This window comes from Oreochromis niloticus, linkage group LG7 (genome assembly GCF_001858045.2).
Source record: "Oreochromis niloticus isolate F11D_XX linkage group LG7, O_niloticus_UMD_NMBU, whole genome shotgun sequence".
In the NCBI taxonomy this organism is placed as follows: domain Eukaryota; kingdom Metazoa; phylum Chordata; class Actinopteri; order Cichliformes; family Cichlidae; genus Oreochromis; species Oreochromis niloticus.
The window spans coordinates 57,424,787-57,444,084 of record NC_031972.2 but is presented as its reverse complement, the minus strand read 5'-3'; the positions used below and the strand labels follow the sequence as shown (position 1 = coordinate 57,444,084).

The 19,298-nt window shown below is 40.8% G+C and overlaps 1 protein-coding gene and 1 long non-coding RNA gene across 2 annotated transcripts; one reads left to right on the top strand and one right to left on the bottom strand.

Moving 5' to 3' along the window:
* The first annotated feature begins 1,572 nt into the window (after positions 1-1,572).
* Positions 1,573-10,336, top strand: LOC100710741 (fatty acyl-CoA hydrolase precursor, medium chain). The gene is made up of 12 exons (XM_019362016.2): positions 1,573-1,817; positions 1,894-2,035; positions 2,258-2,391; positions 8,055-8,208; positions 8,297-8,401; positions 8,523-8,621; positions 8,766-8,909; positions 9,010-9,087; positions 9,176-9,323; positions 9,437-9,586; positions 9,666-9,738; positions 9,807-10,336. The coding sequence occupies exons 1-12, from the start codon at positions 1,588-1,590 to the stop codon at positions 9,991-9,993; spliced, it is 1,644 nt and encodes a 547-aa protein (XP_019217561.1). The 5' UTR covers positions 1,573-1,587; the 3' UTR covers positions 9,994-10,336.
* A 2,815-nt stretch (positions 10,337-13,151) lies between these two features.
* LOC102078029 (uncharacterized) lies at positions 13,152-16,747 on the bottom strand. The gene is made up of 4 exons (XR_002062872.2): positions 16,670-16,747; positions 16,388-16,475; positions 14,069-14,146; positions 13,152-13,788 (listed from the first exon to the last, which is right to left on the bottom strand). It is a non-coding gene; the product is annotated as an uncharacterized LOC102078029 (long non-coding RNA).
* Between the last annotated feature and the right edge of the window lie 2,551 nt (positions 16,748-19,298).

Sequence of the window (19,298 nt, the reverse complement as noted above, 5' to 3'; positions counted from 1 at the left end):
CCGCTGATTCACCCAGTACAAGAATTATGCTGCTAGCCCTCCTAGTTTTTGAGTTACACGACGTTTTGTAACTCCAAAAAACGGCGTTTTTCGCCTCTCACCGCGATCTATTTTCTGACTGCCCAAGTATCTGTCTTTCAGACCGCCGCCCCCTTTCCAGGTGGCGCAATCAGTAATGACACGGCTCTGCAGCTCAAAGGTCGTGGGTTCAATCCCACCTTGGTCCACGTTTTTTTTTTTCACTACAATTTTATACACTATCACAGACCTGTAATTTATATTGCTAATTTATTACAATTCTGCAAAGTTTTATGATTTTAGCAGCTTTTCTAATATGGACCTCAGATTCTTGTTAACGCTCCATGGCAGAAACAAGTACACAGCCTGATGAAGCAGACTGAGGCAGTACCTCTGATTGGTGAATTTGAGCAGAACCAGGTTGTTCTTTCATTTCATTTCTTTATTTATTTCACACATGGTTCAACAGTGTTTCTTTTTCTACATACAGAACCTTCTGCCTCTTTTCAGCAGAAATTCTGCTCATTCACCTCATCTCTTGTGTTGGAGTGCCCTCTCGTGGCGCCTTTTGGGTAGTGCCTTAGTAAACGTGAACGCTGCAAAGACGTGGTATCAGACTGGTTTGTAGTGGAGGAATTTGTTGCCAGTTTCTTTCATCTTTAATCCATATTCATGTTGTAATGTAGTAGTACCACAATATGGCAGAAACACTGTGTTTTGGCACAAATACTTTGATTTGGTATACTTTAGCTTCTTCACCCCTTTTCAGCAAAATTTTCATTTTTTTCACCCCTTTTCAGCACAAATTCCAGCTTTTTTGGCTGTTTTCAGAAAAACAAAACTCTTTTCAGCAGAAACTCTGCTGATTCATCTCTTTTCAGCGCAACTTATTGCTTCTTTACCTCTTTTCTGCAGAAATTCTGCTGATTCACCTCTTTTCTGCAAAATTTTCAGCCTTTTCACTTCTTCTCAGCACAATTCTCAGCAGCTTCTGCTCATATAGCAAAATTGTCAGTTTCTCCATCTCTTGTTTTTGAGAGAAAGAGTTTGGTTCAGTGAGATGAGCAGCTGCCTTGAGACGAGAACGGCCAGGTTCAAATCCCGGTCATGGCAAAACCTGTTTTCAGTTTTCTCTTTTGTTCTGCCTCTTTTCTGCAGAAACTCTGCTGATTTACCTCTTTTCTGCAAAATTTTCAGCCTTTTCACCTCTTCTCAGCACAATTCTCAGCAGCTTCTGCTCATTTCAGCAGAATGGTCAGTCTGTCCACCTCCTTTTTGTGAGAATGAGTTTGGCTCAGTGAGCTGAGTACATGCTTTGAGTCCAGGAGGGCCAGGTTCGAATCCTGCTCAGGGTGACATTTTCTTTTTCACCACCGTACAACTTTTTGCAACTTTTCATCTTTTTCAGCTTTTCAGCAGACAGCTTCAGCGTTAAGGCATCCACACAGCATTTTCGCAGGAAATGCAAATTTTTCTAGTTAAACATTAACTTTTGTGCTCTAAGTCCAGGTGACTTTTTACCTAAAGTGAAAGTACTTTTCACTGGAATTTTTTTTAAAATAAAGTTTTATGTTAAGATTTTCAGTCATTTCTAATATCCTGACAGCACCTGTAGTCCACACAAAGCTCGGGAGCCTGAGAGGTGAGTATGTGAGTGTGAAAGGGAAGGAGACTGGTGTCCATGCCTACTTGGGTGTCCCATTTGCCAAACCACCCCTCGGCCCTTCCTTGAGACTGGCTCCACCTCAGCCTGTAGAAGGGTGGGAAGGAGTAAGAGATGCCACTAAACAGCCACCAATGTAAGAAATGTGAACTTCAACATACTTGGAGAAACTATTGGCTTTATTTGTAAAATTAGCATTGTCTCTTTTTAAGGTGCATTCAGTCTAAAGAAGCTGTTTTGGATCTGGCTGATAAACTCGGTGCAGTCCTGGCAGAAATACCAGACATCTCTGAAGACTGTCTTTACCTCAACATTTACATGCCTGCAAACAGAGCTAATGATGCCAAGCTTCCAGTAAGAATCTTTTGCTGTAGATTATGAGGGATGCCTAATCACAGTCTCAATAAAGACACCATTCTTCAGAACTCATTTGTACATTTTATCATCTAAAATGTAAACTTAAGTGTTTTTGTTTGTTTAACATTTAAATTCTTAAAGATCAACTATTGTAGTTTGACTGAGACTCCAAAAGATTCTCTAATCTTTGACTGAAATCTCTTTTATTGTTCTGTGCAGGTCATGGTCTGGATCCATGGTGGGGGCTTTATGCTGGGATCAGCTTCAACATATGATGGCTCTGCCTTGGCTGCTTACCAGGATGTGGTTGTGGTTCTGATCCAGTATCGCTTAGGACTTCTGGGTTTTCTCAGGTAAATAAACTCCATCCGTAATCTCTCCAACGGGTTGGCCCCAGCTGCCTCCTCCCAGTGGAACACTGTAAGCCCAGAACTCCTCACCAAGGAGGTGTCCAGGAGGCATCTAGTCAGATGCCTAAACCACCTTAAGTGGCTCCTTTTAATCTGGAAGAGGACTGCTCTGAGCCCCTCCTGAATGGCCAAACTCCTCACCCCATCTTTAAGAGAGAGGGCAGCCACCCTTGGGAGAAAGCTCATTGCCACAGCACCAATCTGTCCATAAAAATTATGAACAGAATCTGTGATAAAAGGGCAACCCTGGCAGAGTCCAGTACCCCCAAGGAACAATTATGATTTATGGTCAGCAATGCAAACCAAGCTCTTGCAACAGTTGTATAAGGACAGAATGAACCATGACAATGGGCCTCACACCCCATACTACTGAAGCATCTTACACAGAATACTCTGAAGGACAAATCAAATGCCTTCTCCAAGTCAACACAACACATGTAGGCTGCTTGGGCGAACTGCAATACACCCTCAAATATCCTCGAGAAGATAGAGAGCTGTGTGCCACACCCGGGAGGAGCGGGAGGAAAAGCACATTGTTCCTCCAGTACTAGCGGTTCGACTAAATGACACACTCTCCATTCCAGTACCCTGGCATATAATTTCCTGTGGAGGCTGAGGAGTGTGATCCCCATATAGTTGGAACAGACTGTCTTATCCCCCTCTGGAAGATGGGAAGCACAACCCAGGTCTGCCAGTCTAGCGGTAGGCCCCTGATCTCCACACAACATTGTAGAGGCGTGTCAACCAAGACAGTCATACAATATTCATAGCCTTACAGAACTCAAGGCAAACCTCATCCACTCTAGGGGCCCTGCAACCAAGGAGTTGTTTAACTGCCTCAGTGAACTCTCCTCTGGTTAAGCATTAGGTGCCCCACTTGTCCCCAGACTCTGCTCTGCTCCTGCTCCTCCTCAAAGTATTCCTTTTGCCGCCTGACAATATCCTCAGTTGAAGTCAGCAGCACTCCACCAGCACTTTACATAGTGTAGGTAAAGCACCCCTTTCCCCTCCTGAGCTGCCTGATAGTGTTCCAGAATTGCTCCAATGAGATCTGAGTCTTTTTTCATGGCCTCCTTAAACTCCTCTCACACATAAGCTTTTACTTCAGTCACTGCCTGAGCCACATTCTGCTTGGCTTGCCAGTACCCATCGGCCGTCTCGGGCATCCCACAGGCTAACAAAACCTGATAGGACTTCTTCGGCGTGATGGCTCCCTTCAACTCTGGTAACCACCGTCTAGTTCTGGGGTTAGCACCATGACAGGCACCAAGCCCCAGCTCAGTGCAGCAGCCACAGCAATGGAGATGCTAAACATAGCCCTTTCAGACTCAATGTCCCCAGTTTCCCTTGGAATGCTGTCAAAGCACTGCTGAAGGTAAGAGTTGACGATCTTCCAGACTGCGGCCTTGTCAGGTGTTCCCAGCGCACGCTCACAATACGTTTGGGTGGTTCAGGTCTGTCCGCCGTCATCCCCACGTGATCCAATTCACCACCAGATCATTTGACAGTTAAGCACCTCCCTTTACCAAAGTGTTGAGAACATAGGCCCGCAGATCTGATGATATGATTACAAATTTGATCATCGACCTGCAGCCTAGGCTCTCCTGGTGCAACCTGCAATTACATACACTCTTATATTTGAAGATGGTGTTCATTATGGAGAAACTGTGGTCCAGTAACAGAACATGTTTCATGTTAAGCAGGCTGTTCCTCCCACTCATGTCCGTCCAGGTACCACTATCACTGCAGACATGAGCGTTGAGGTCTATTTATTTATTTATTAACCTTTATTTAACCAGGAAGATCCCATTGAGATTAAAAACCTCTTTTTCAAGGGAGACCTGGCCAAGATAGGCAGCAGCAGGTGTCTCACAGTTACAGAGATTACTCAAACATAGGCATCAACAACACACATGCAACAATAAGTGAAAGAAAACAAATAAAATAAAATTCAATTAAAAAAACAAAAAACAAAAAAAAAAGGCAGTTAAAATGACAATCAATCTAATTAAAACAGTTGCATATTATGGACTTGGCCTCAAGGATTCGTAGTTTAGATCTAAAAGCACTTAATGAAATGAATTCAGTCATTTTCCAGTCCTTCTGCAGTTTGTTCCAAGCCGAGGGTGCTAAATTGACAAAAGCTCTTTTACCAAGTTCAGTTCGGGCAAGTGGAACAGAAAGCAACAAGTAACCATGCGGACGAAGAGAATACCGACCAGCATGTTTCATTGCAAGCAGGGAACATATATAAGAAGGCAGCAACCCAAGTATTGCCTTATATATAAAACTGTATAAATGAGAGTTCCTCCGACTTACCAAAGCAGGCCATCCTACCTGAGAGTATAACTCACAGTGGTGAGTCTGAAATTTACGGTTAGTGATGAACCTCAGAGAAGCATGATACACAGAATCAACCATTCGAAGACATTGAGCAGAAGCATTCATATATAGAATATCACCATAATCCAGCACAGGCAAGAATGTTGCAGCAACAAGCCGCTTCTTTGTATTAAAAGAGAAACACAACTTATTTTGAAAATAAAATCTCAGTTTTAACTTCAGGTTTTTCACAAGATTCTCTACATGTGGTTTGAAGGTGAGCGAGTTATCAATTAAGATTCCCAGATATTTATAGGTGTGAACCAACTCTATTTTATTACCTTCAAGAGTGGTTACCGATGGGATTATTTGGGCCAAATTCCTTGATTTAGAAAACAGCATGAGCTTTGTTTTGTCTGCGTTGAGAACAAGTTTGAGCTGAAGTAATGAGTGCTGGACAGCAAAAAAGGCTTTCTGCAAGGAGTCAATGGCTTGGACAAGAGTTGAACCACAGCTGTAAATAACTGTATCATCAGCATAGAAGTGCAAATTTGCATCTGGCACATTTAGACCAAGATTGTTTATGTAAATGATAAATAGAAGTGGACCTAATACAGAACCCTGTGGCACTCCATTGTGCACTGTAACAAAGTTAGAACATAAACCGTCAGATTTTATGCACTGAGACCTGTTACTGAGGTAGTTTGAGAACCATGCCACTGCTCTCTCAGAGAGTCCTGACTGGAAGAGTCTAAGTTTTAAAATACAATGAACAACAGTGTCAAATGCTTTTGACAAATCAATAAAAAGGGATGCACCGTGTTGTTTTTTATCAAGTGCAATAGTAATATCATTTACCACTCTGATTGCAGCTGTGATAGTACTGTGATTCTTCCTAAAGCCTGATTGATATTCAGATAAAATGGCATTGGTATGTAAAAACTCCTTTAACTGCTCGCACACAAGAGCTTCAAGAACTTTGGCCAGCACAGATAGATTAGATATTGGTCTGTAATTAGTTAACACCGCTGGGTCGCCCCCTTTTAATAGCGGAATAACAAAAGCTGATTTCCATACTGAGGGAATTTCATTCGTATCCAGTGTGAGGTTGAAAAGTGTTGTTAGAGGCTCTGCCACAAAATCAGCTGCCAGTTTCAAGAAGTAAGGATCTAGCAAGTCGGGCCCTGGAGATTTTCTAGGATCTAACAGTTTAAGAGCTTTACAGACCTCCTGCACAGAGAAAGGAACAAAGTTAAATGGCTGACCAGTATACACCGGAGGGTTTGTGCCAGATTTTGCAGAGACTGGGTTCAGAGAGTCAAACAAAGAGCCAGAAGATATAAAGTGCTTGTTAAAGCAATTCATAATCTCCTTCCTATCATAAACAGGAACAGAATCCTTAAATGGGTAGAGCATGGGAGCTTTTACTCAATGAAAGAGACTTAATGATTTTCCAGAACTTCTGTGGATTATTTAGGTTCTCAGTGGTGACAGACAGATAATATTCTGATTTAGCTTTCTTAATAGAGGAAGTACATTTGTTTCTTAGTTGTCTGAAAAGAAGCCAATCACTGGGGTAGCCTGTTTTCCTAGCTTTGGCCCAAGCCAGGTTGCGCTCATGAATGATATCTGCCAGCTCTGGGGAGAACCAGGGGTTTTCACGACCTTTTATCCGATATCTTCTTAATGGAGCATGTTTGTTCACAATTTGCATAAACCCATCCCTAAAGAATGTCCACGCTAATTCTACATCAGGGATCAATCCTATTTTCTTCCAGTCATAGTTTGACAAATCATGATAAAATGCTTGTTCATTAAAATGTTTAAGAGTTCTTTTAAAAATAATACGATGTTGTGACTTGGCCACTTTAGTATTTCTAATAGCAGCAACAACACAGTGGTCACTTAAGTCATTACAAAAGACACCCAAAGATGAAAATTTATGAGGAACATTTGTCAAAATCAAGTCAATCAAGGTAGACTTTTCGGGGCTTTTGAGATTCGGGCGAGTGGGTAAATTGACCAGCTGGGTAAGACTGATAGAATCACAAAAAGATTTAAAATCATCTGAAACAGTTTTGAGCCAATCCCAGTTAAAGTCACCAGCCAAAACAAGCTCACCATAATTTAGTCTGGACAGCAAAAGGTTTAAAGAACGCAGAGCTTCTGTGCAGGCAGAAGGGGGTCGATAGCAACAAGCAACTGTTATGCAAAGACCCTTTGCAATATTCACATTCAGAGCCAAATATTCCAATTGTTTGCAAATTGATTCTGATAGAACTATTGTAGCATCAAATTTTGACTTAACATAAGCAGCAACACCACCACCTTTCTTAAGCCTATCGGTGCGATAGATATTGTAACCAGCCATGCTGACATGTTCATCAGATATATAGTAGTATGACAGAATCAATTAGTTGGAGCACTCTCAAGCACCCCACCCCTGGACTCAAATAATACCATAAGGGCAGATGATAGACAGGACCCATTCCCCAACCCAAATGTGCAGGGAACAAACCCTTTCATCCTCCTGGAAATCCCCCAACGTGCAGGCAGCAAGCCAAAGGGATGCCAGGATACCTACCCCAGCCCGAAGCTTCTCACCAAGGGCATGTCCAGACTGGGAAAGACTTCAGCCCCTCTCTAGGAGACTGGCTCTAGAGCCAAAGACACGCCTTCAGGTGAGCCTGACTATATCTAGCCAGTACCTCTCAACCTCCCACACTAGCTGAAACTTCTTCCCCACCAGAAAGGTGACATTCCATGTCTCCATCACCAGCTTCAGTAGTTGGGCATCAGTCTCCCAGGGTCTCCACCCATGGCCGCCACCGGCACACACTGCACCTATCCTCTACAGTGTCTCCCATGTCGATTGTTCAAACTGTGGGGCCCCAGTAACCCTTTCCAAGGCCTTGTAAATTGTTCCCTCGATGTTGCACCCATAGGAATGAACTCAGGTTGTCAATGTAGAACATACTATGGTTTTGCTTTTCTGCTTTTTTATCTGATTTTATAAGAAAAAAATTGATAGTTGGCTTTATTTATCACGAAGTATAAACATAGCTTGGTACATTTTTTACTGCCTTACCGTATCACTCAGCTTCAGCAAATGTGTGGAAGTGGCATATGCAGCTACTGCCCAACTGGACAAATAGAATGCAAAAGTGGTTTTCAGAATCCTGGCTCTACTAGCTGCTGTCAATAACACATGAATAGAATTGTCTTGTAAAAACATGTTTCAATCAGGAAAAATACATTATAGAAATAGCTATTTGTTCTATCAGCACTGGAGATGAGCACATTTCAGGGAACTTTGGCCTGCTGGACCAGGTTGAAGCTCTCAAGTGGATCCAGCAGCACATTCACAACTTTGGAGGAGACCCAGGATTAGTTACCATATTTGGAGAGTCTGCTGGTGGAGTGAGCGTGTCTCTTCTGGTAAGAATCTACAGTTAGAGGAACTTTATTTAAACTTTTTCACTCTAGAACAAAACCTTAATATCTGATGTGTTACTTGAATCACCAGCTCCTGTCACCTCTGTCTGATGGGCTGTTTCACCGTGCCATTGCTGAGAGTGGCACAGCTGCGATGAATGTACTTATGGCAAATGAGCCTCTACCAATGGCGCAGGTTAATTATCCATATTCTTCTTTTTTGGAAGGTTAAACATTTTTGTTGCAGAATAATGAGAATATTAAAATGGATTTGTTTTGCCAAATATCTGACGTTTATATTTGACATTTTACCTCAGGCAGTTGCAAACGCATCTGGCTGCAGCCTTGAAAGCACAAAGAAGATCAGTGACTGCATGAGAAACCTTGATATTGATACTATAGTGGGTTTTACACAGGTGAGATAATCAGTGCAAACCTGATAGAGTATGGTGAATACAATTATTATGTCATCTAAAATATTTCTTTGAAGCCTTTGATTTCTCCCTCAGGTATGTTCATGCTATCACATCTTTTACTTTTGTATATTTAATTTTCTCAAGGATCCAAATTTAAGATATCAAATAAATGTTGATGGACATTTCCTGACTAAACCTGTGGATGAGCTGTTTCATAAACATGAACTTCATGCTGTACCATTCATGACTGGTGTCAATAATGATGAAGGTGGATGGATGCTTGCATCAGTAAGTGTTGTAGAAACGTCTGAATAAAGAGCTCAGTGATTACAAGCAGAGCTTATCCCAGGATTTATGAAACATTAATAGGGGCTTTGTATTTTTTTAGGTTTTTGCTCCACAAAACTGGACAGAAGGACTAGATCGAGAGTTTGTTATGAACATGGTTTCCTTCTTCTACCCCGATGTAAGGCAGACACTACCTGATGTTACAATATTACTGTCCCCTGACCTGCTCAAGCTTCTTTGACTGATGTATTGCTTATTTCCTTAAGCCTAAAGAAGCATTTATCAGAGATGTGATAGCTGATGAATATATCGGAAATGGTGATGACCGTGTGAAAAACAGAGATGGGTTCACTGAGATGCTTGGAGATTTGTTTTTCACCATTCCAGCGATTAAAGCTGCTAATGCTCACAGAGGTAATTTAATGTGTTTAATGAAAGATTATACAAATCTGCCTAAAACCCAACACTTGATATTTACTGTAACATACTTTCATTAACAAATATTACACACATTTGTCTAATTCTAGATGCAGGCGCTCCTGTATACCTGTATGAGTACCAACATCCTCCCAAATTCCTGCAGCAGAAAAGGCCGAGCTTTGCTGGGACTAACCATGGAGATGAAATGTTTACAGTTTTGGGATTTTGCTTCACAACTACTCATGTTAGGTTACCCGGTAAGACTTTATAAAAAGTCTGCTTTAGTGCTCGATCTGTTTGTTGATTGAAAAATGTTTTGCAACATGATCGTTTTAGATCTGTGCCCTGAGGATGAGGAACAGTTGAGCAAGATCATGATGAGCTACTGGGGGAACTTTGCTCGCACAGGGTAGGAATTTCCAACTGTTGTAAATTTCACACATTTAATAACTGAATAACAAATGTATATGTGTTTAGATCTCCCGATGGGCACAACCTTGTCCACTGGCCAATGTATGGAGCAGAAGAAAAGTACCTGGCGATTGGTTTAAAAAAGCAGGTAACTGCTCAGCACCTGAAGAAGGAGCGGTTTGTCTTCCTGACTCAGACCGTCCCAGAGAAGATCAAACAGCACGAGGAAAATGCAGAACGCAGCGAGCTGTAGAAAACTCCCATCTGGGCTCTGTTCCATCAGTTTTAAAGTAATTAGACTAAACCATAATTCACTTATCAAAAGGTCTTTTGAGGAATATCCATACTCTAATATACAATGAATATTTTGGCATTTTCTTTTAATTAAATCCCTGATTTTGTTTTTCAAAGAAAAAAATGTCATTCTTACATTTTCATAAAACTGTGAATGGACTGTCCAGTAGGATGAAAATATTAACAATAACTGCCCAACTCAAATGACCTGCTTGTTACCAGGGTATTTTAAATCTAGCACTGTAAACATAGGTTCTGTAAAATAATAAAAGATTTATAAAATAAAAAGCTTTGACAAACCAGTTCGTTTGAGGTTCATTTGAGGTCTACTGTGACTAACAAAAGAATATGCATATGGCATGGGAAATGATACAAAGGAACACTCTTACAAGGCAAATTATTCAAATATTTGGATTTACAGATAGAATACTTAAAGTGCAGCCCCACCTAAGTTGAGATCCATTTAATAGTGACAAAAATGTATTTGTATGTATGTCTATTTTTTTGCAAACATTAGTAAATCCATACATACACTTTATATTTGGGATACTCTGATGAAATCTAGAGTATGTATAATTTATATTATTCTATTCATTTTTGCAGACTTCATAATACTACGGGTGTATTATTTGCTAGATTGGTTCTTTATTAAATTGCTCACCTTTACAAATGAAATAAACAAGTTTACATGTTTTCTTGTTAGAATTTTTTTTTTTACATTTTTTATACTCACTGATTGTATTTAGGTTTAACATTGTACATTATTAGAGGTAAATGGTGATACAGGCAGCCTGTCTGCAAGGCTGCACCTCTGCTAAACCAGTCACGGAAATAGACCTCTGGGCTGCGTTTGGACTATTTGCGCCTCTTGGTGCAGTTTTGATAAAATTATCTGTGTAATGTGATGTGACATGCTATATGGTAGTCTGTATAATATTACCAGTCCATCTGAGGAGTCTGAGTCCCAGTTTAGCTGAGATAAAGTGCAGTATTTTTTTGTCTGTGGGTTGTGCTAGTGTTACCTGATAACTTAGCACTCCATCCTTTCAGACGCAACATGCCCCTTTTTCATACTTAAATTCTAACATTTTGTGTTGTGTACATCGAGCAGAGGCGGAGCCAGACACTGTATACACCCGGGGCTTAGCCCTAAAGGGTAATACGTGGGGCGGGGGGTTGGAAATGACAAAAAAACCTGCTGTGAAGTTGACGATTTATTAGGCTGTGTTGTAAGCTTTAAAAAAAAAAAAAAAAAAAACTTAATATGAGAAAAAAAATATCACATATGCAGCTTAAAAATAGTTTTTTACTTAAACAGCAAGGCAGAACGAAATTAGGGCTGTTTCAAGATACGGGGACTAAACCCCATTTCAACCACACCCAGAACTGATCCGGAATGAAAACAGTAGAATAACGGTTCAAAATCAGGACTACTTTAGGACTTAACCAACAAAGAACCAAAATCAAAACTAGATGACAGTAGGACTGAAAATCATCACAGATCTGCACTACACTGACAACACCTCTTTATTGTGGTAACATGAGATTGTATCTTCGAGGCTTGAGTTTTGCAAACCTATCAATGACATTTTCAGGGTCAACATTATCCAAGTACTCCTTTTCAATAGATAATATGGCCAAATCATTCAGCCTCTCTTGTCCCATGGTTCTCCTTAGCCACATATGGAGACGACGCAAGGCACTAAAAGAGCGCTCACAGCTGCAGCTACTGACAGGAATGGTTAGTGCAATTCTAAAGATGACCTTCAGAGTTGGGAACATGTCCTCGTCAAGCAAGTGGAAGGCAGTTGTGATGTTGCAAATGTCCTCTTTTTCCATTTTTCTTTTCATGAAGTTTTTTGCCACAAGTTCTTCAGGCTTTATCGTCACATGGTAGTGTGCCGCAATGGGTTTTAAGGCATCTTCGGAAAGCAATGTTGGGGAGGATGGATTGCATGCCTGAATGCCCTCCATTATTTTCTGTCCTGCCCCAGAAAATCTGTCTGCTAGCTCCTGCAACATTCGGTCCAAACAAGGAAAGAATATCTCGTACCTAAACTCTGCTGAGCTTGTGAGATCTGGTGTTGCACCACACCTGGACTCAAGTACAAATCCTTCAAGTCTTTTCTGTTTGTGTCGTGCCCCCTGAGGAATCTGGATGTTGTAGCTTCCACAAATGTCCATGGCCTTCTCAAATATTTCCTCAGCAGCAGCCTCTGTGCGCAGTTTACTTAGTGTATCAACTACCGACATCTTGGACTCCACAGCTTTGCCCATGGCTAGCCTTTCTCCCTGCAGGTAGCGGTGCAGGCCTTCAGTGATGCCAAGCAGCTGTGAGAACATGATTAACATGTACACAGTCTTGGGTTTTGACAGCTTGGACAAGATCCCTTTAGCAATAGGAGTGTTTGTGGCTTCGAGAGTTGCTAAAACTGCAGAAATGTTGTTGAGAAGGGCTTTGATGGAATTTACTTGGCAGGCCCATCTTTTGTTAGAGAGCTGAACAAGCTCAGATGCAAACAGTCCAAGGTCCTTTTGCAGTTCCTTAAACTTTGTGTGGTTTACCAGGGAGGTGTTAAAAAATGTGTAGACATTTTCCAAAAGTCCAAAGAAGTCAGAAGCAGCTGGAATAGCTTTGCATGTATGGCAAAGGACAAGGTTGAGCTCATGTGCATAGCAGTGCACATATACTGCTTCAGGGTGTCTCTGTCTAAAACGGGCCTGCACACCACCCACAGGACCACTCATGACAGATGCCTCATCATAGGATTGAGCAACACAAAGTAAGTCACTGAGCGTGTGATACTGCAACAGCTCCTCAATAGTGTCTGTAATGCACTGTGCATCAAACCTTTCTAGTTTCTGTAGACCAAGAAAACATTCTTTGACATGGCCTTTACATGACACAAAACATACACACACTGCAAGCTGTTCCGTGTGCCCATCTCTAGCCTCATCAGCCATAACAGAGTACACCTTAGCTTCCTTCATCTCTTTAACTACAGTATATTTCCAGTTATTTCATGTGAAATACTGGTTATCATCTCATTTTGTGAAAAATGAGACAGATAGGTAGTATGTGAGACAGGACTGTAATTTTTCAAAAATGGATCAAATGTTTTCAGCAGCTTCATGCACTCAAGGAAGTTCCCTTGATTATGACTGGTGGATTTCTGCTCATCGTGGCCACGGAATGGTATTCCTTGTTTTCCAAGGAAACTTGTTACAGCTAAGATCCTGTGGAGATACTGTCGTCTCTCTGAAATTTCTGCTGGGCTTGCTTATCTAAGTTGCTCAAAAACGTCACCTTGGTTTTTTGTGGTCTTAAGGCTGTGCCAGCATATCATAGAAGACGAATGGCTGGAACTCTTTTCGTGCTCCCTAAAGGCATTTAAAGCCCTCTTCCAATTGCAGAACCCTGAATGACTGAGGCCATCTTTTTTTTTAAAGTATTCTGCTTCCCAAATATGCGACATGAAAAACAGAAAGCCAAGTTCCTCACAACAGAATACTCCAGCCATGTAAACTGTTCAAATCAACTCTTATTGAACGCCCTCTGCTGGCCTCCAAACTGGCTCAGCGGATATTGTGGGAGGACATTTTGTCTTGGACCACTTTCTAGAGTTCCTAAATCATCTTCTGCTGCTCCTTCCAGTAAACCTCCTTCAGCTGTCCTTAGCGATCCACCTGCTGCTTCCTGCTGTGATGCTGTTGTGTTTTGGTTTTCTCTTGCTTTCCTGATTTCCCCTGACCTCTGTGAATGATCAGAAAGAGAATCATTACTAATTAATGATCCCTCTGTATTTGTCTTTGTGAGTTACAAGTTTGTGCCATATTATTTTTAATTCTACCAAAGTACTCTATTTAGATTCAGAAATGTTTATATAACTAATTAGCCTTGTTGTGCAAATAAGTCTGCATAACTTAATAAATATAGAATTTGAAAAATAACAAACCTAAAAAGATACACTAGGTACGAGATACGTGTCCTGATGTTTTGGCAAACAACCATTTGACTAACATGTCTGTCTCACCTGGTTCTTGTTCCATTTCTCTTCTGTCCTCATTTGCCTCTCCATCTCCCTCTCTCACCCTCTCTCTCCCTCTTTGTGCTGACAATCAAACCAAACACCAACATCATCAAATATACAGTTGAAACCAGGGGCCCGTTCTTCGTACCTCGCTTACTACATCCAAGATCAAATGACACATCCAAGATCAAATCATCGCGCTAACTTTGAGCTCGCTAATCCGGTTCTCCGAACACACCTGTTGTTGACGATTAGTATAGCTGGATGAAGTAATCTGAGATCACTGGGTGGTTTAAAAGGGGCTACGCATCGATAGTAGAAACATTGATCGGCAACCCTGTGATTGGTCGGCGAAGATGTCGAAGGAGCGCGCACAGTATTTCACGGCAGCAGACCAAGAACTCTTGATTGAGGGATATCAGGAGTTTCAGAGTTTAATTAAAACGCAGGGGAACACTGCAAAGGCTGCAAAAGCAAGGAGAGAGGGCTGGCAGAAAGTTGCTGACAAATTAAACTCGTAAGTGATCCATGATATTACATTATATCATGTGATATTATATTATACCACATTATATTATATTACATCATATCCTCTTTCACATTAGAGCCACAACAGGACCCACTAGAACATGGGAACAAGTAAAAGTGAAATATAAAAATATTCCACAGAATGGTAATATTTATCACTTATATTGCTTTTAGTCTATGACAAGAGACCCTGGAATAATCTGTTTGTTTGTTTATAACAGCAACCAAGAAAAGGGCAGAGCAAATAAAGACAGGTGGTGGTCCTGCACCCCCTCGTCACACCCCTTTTTGTACTGTGACATTTATTGACATTGTGGGGTTTTTTGTGTGTAGTTTGACATAACACTCCATCACTTTTACCTGTTCCCATGCAAGGGGTGACTGAAGCATGCACAGTAAGTCGGGAGTAAGTATATACAGTACAGTAAGTATATATATATATATATGGAGAGAGAGAGAGAGAGAGAGAGAGAGAGAGAGAGAGAGAAAGTAAATAATACCCTCACGGGAGAATCGATATCTCTCTATGAGCACACCGTCGCGCCGAGCTAAAGGATCCCGTCTATCCCGCAATATACGCTAAATTCTGTAAACTCTCCTTATCAATCTTGCACCTTCCTTGCTCGCGTACAAACGGACAGGACATGGCTGCGACAGACTTCCCAAATCCACCTTCGCTTTTTTAGCCGTGGTCTGTCATCTTGATTGCACGTAGTAATTTACTATTACTACTCTAAAATATGAATTACATCTGACATGATCTACTACATGTAATAGAATGATTAATAGTACATTTCCCTTTTTTTCGGAAATGACCTGTATGTATCTGTATGAAATCAATAACAGAATCAAATACATTATCTTTAGTTACATTGCTAATATTTATTTATGGTAAAACAGTGGCGAAATATCGCTCTTGCTTTCATATAACTGCAGCGGACATACCTGAGAGGCCGCGATCTAATCCTGTTTACATAAAGTAAACCTGCTCCCGAGCAGGTTTACGCTTACGGATCTGTTGCTATGACAGCAAGTCCCAGATGAGCTTCGGAGAACCGAACGATCCAAGATCACGCGAAATCGTCAACATTCAAATCCGGCTAACTTACTTAGCGAGGTACGAAGAACAGGCCCCTGATATTTACATGCTCTTCAGATAAAAACACAAACACTTATTTAAGGTAAAACCTCAAATTAGACTAAATGTTTAATTTATATTTGTTAAAATAAGAGTAAAGAGAGAAATTGTCTGTATTTCTTAATTGCAAATGACACCCAAATTGTATTCAAAACTGAGACACACTTATGGAGCTCCACAATTCTTTTCCTGGTGTTTTGGTTGACATCTCTTGATTTTCCCATGTCAAAGAAACAGGCTCTGTGTTTTGCCTTCTATGCATCCACAGGTGTGCCACCAATTTACTCACATGGACTCTACTAACCTATCAGAAGCTTCTTCAGCTCAGAATGGAATCGTCTGGAGTTTTCTTATTAATTAACAATAAACTTAGTGTATATGTACTCCTACATTTGATGAAAGTGATAATAAATAGACAGATCTCTCTCTCTTTATTCTGACATTTAACTAATTCAAAAGATATTTGAATATTTATCTAAAACAAAAGTTTACTCTAAATTGATGTTGTACAGTAAAAATGTTTTATGTTTTCTCCCAAGTGTATGTAAATATCTGGTTTAAACTGTGAATATACTGCTGTGTATTGAAATCTCTCTTGTTTTGCATAGAAATATACTGAACAACATACAAAGCATAATATATAAAACAACATTTACCTGAGTTTTTTCTTTGAAAGAACCCTCTAATGTCCATTCTTATATTTCAGTACATAACTGAAACCGATTTAGTCGGGGAGGGTAAGAACTGAAAATATGAAATAAACACACGTAAGCTAAGACTCTCTAAAAAAATTTGTTCGGCTTTTCATTTCGCCATTTGTTGATTCACTTGAAGAGCAAGTAAGTAATATTGGTCAAGTGATCAGTTTGATATCAATCTTTCGTGATAAACCGTCATATTTACATTATTTGTACGGTACGAACGATTTGCTTTGGTACCTGGTCAAACTTAAGCTCTCCTTAGTATGACTGGCTCCGTTTCTCCAACAGCACTCACAGGCAGCAGCTGCCCCGCCCTCTCGCTCAGTCACTTAGTGCCTGAGCTCGGATCATACCAATATTAGGGGGGATTCACGCACAGTCGTAAATTCCCACAGTGTGCACTATGTGCTTTGAATATTGTGTGTACTTTTTGTTTTATACAGTTGTCAGCCAGGGATCTAACTATGAAAAAATTACACTCCAAAAGACCCCGGGCTTCTGACAAAACAACCCGGGCTTAAGCCCAGTAAGCCACCCCCCCGCTCCGCCCCTGACATAGAGCCTCCAGAAGTCCTCCTGAGCACAAGTCCCAACTGTGGCAACTAGTGATGGTAAATTTGATTCTTTTTACTGAATCGAGTTTTAATGAGTCACTCACCAAAGTGAATCGGATTTTTTGAGTCATTTGAGTCACTGAGTCAGTTGACCAGAGAGTGCAAAAAATGTACATTTTCACTCAAACTTAATTTGTTTCTCTTTTAATGTAAATCCTACTGCTAAGATGAGTGATTCTTAAAGAAAACAACTATTTTATATAGCAAAAAAGAGCAAAAGAATTTCTAAAGGGAACATTTCTTTTGTTTATTTTTATTTTATTAGTATTTTCCTTACATGTGTCAAATATATATTTTCTCATCTAAATGTCCACTGAGCTGTGAGCCAGGGGGCGGTAGTGCGCCTTAACATTGGTTGCCAACGAAGAAGAAGAAGAAGTAGCTGCGAGCCAGGAGGGAGGGGGTGAGTGAGTGAGTGAGTGAGTGATTCGTTCGCTCTATGATTCAGCACAGGAGGGAGGGGGTTAGCGAGTCATGAGTGAGTGAGTGTTGCTACTGTAAACCGAGGAGCTATTGTCTTGATGTGAGCTTCTACTCAGGGTTTTTTCTTCCAGTTCAGAGCAGAAATGTTTTTGTTAAGATACTGGATGTTGTGTTTTTCTTCACAATTTGAATTATAAGCTAGATATATTTCTACTAGTGAAATTAGTTTGCTAACAGCAACAGGGATGAGTCAGTGAGTCAGTTGCGCTTGTGAATCATGATTCACGAGTCAGTAAAGTGATTCTCGAGTATTGAACGATTCGTTCATGATTCGCGCATCACTAGTGGCAACACCCCTGTATCTGTGTGGGTCATGAGAAATGCAATGCAAGCAACATCAACTGCACTTGTATTAATTACTGTATCATAGTTCAAGAGCCTGTGACACAGCATGCGCTCATATGAATAGACTTGTAAGCAAGTTCACATTTTGAGCTTTTCAGACAGGCAGACGGAAGACGGAGAAAAAAGGATTCCAAGAAAAAGTTGTGAATTACGATAGCGGCGAAAGATTTCTGGAGTGAGTCCCGAAGTGATCCTAAAGTTTAGACTTTAGATTGGACTTTAGTCCTGTGATGGTTTGGCGTCAAACTGAATGACGTCACATCTGCTACAGCCACCACCTTTTCCTCTTTATGAAAGAGAGGAGAAAGCTTAAGAGGAGGCACTCCTGTCTGTCTCATGGCTCTGCGCTCAGTTCTTGGAAAATCCGCGGAGTTTAGCAATCCACAGAGTTGACCATGAAGTTGCACGTAATGAAGACTTTCTGCGTCTTAGTGTCATTTTTATTCCTCTGTGCTGTTGCAGATCTTCAGGGTAAGTAGGATAAAACAGTTCTTAGCAAAATGACCTTTGTAACATCACCTAATTCATGTGTAATGCATGTGTTCCTTAAATCTACCTGTATACGTTTTACTTTTCTTTTTCTTTTTTTTGCACGAGTCGCTTTTTAAGAATGTGTAGCGTGCACCCAGACCCTTAGCAGACCTAAATAAGGATGAGACATTTTATCAACATAGAAACGATTATATACCTCTAGACATAAATGATTACATGTTGCTAAGTACAAATGACAATTCAAAAATATAACCCTAACAAAACATAATATTTTTTAATCATCATTGTAGCCAGTAACAGTAACAATGATTTATTTTTATTTTATTTTATTTTATTTTTGGATGAATGGCCAAAAAGAACATCACACATGGTGTGTTCGTGGCCATAAAGGCAATTTAATAACCAAATAACCACTGATATGAGCACTAAAATGATCAAAATTTATACACCTGGTGCAAGGGGCTGCTGTTCCAATCCTGGAGGTGCGCCTTTTGCACCTTGTTCTCAGTTTATTAGTGGGGTGTGGGTCACACTCTGGTTCAGACTACTGTATCTTGAGATCAATGGCAGAAGTGGCTGAGAATCAGGGATGTCTTGCGGTTGCTGAGGTCACCAGCATCTGCCCTAGTTCTGCCAGGATCACTCTTCATTTGTAGGCTGTAGAGGACTCCCCCACTTCAGTGAAGTTATTTCCGACAGGACAAAGGCATTGCATCCCAAGACATCCAGGAGTTTGGAGAAAAGAGCCAGCAGCTAGTTTTCCTTCAACAACTCGAGGTGCTAACATCCTCTCTAGGTTATCCAAGCTGTATTTGTGCCTATTGTAGTCCAGGATTGCTTCTTGCTTCCAGGCTTCCTCTATTCCCCATCGCTGACTGCTGGTTCCCTGTGTATTGTGCTCAAATGAAGCACATTCCTCCGTTGCTTTGGCA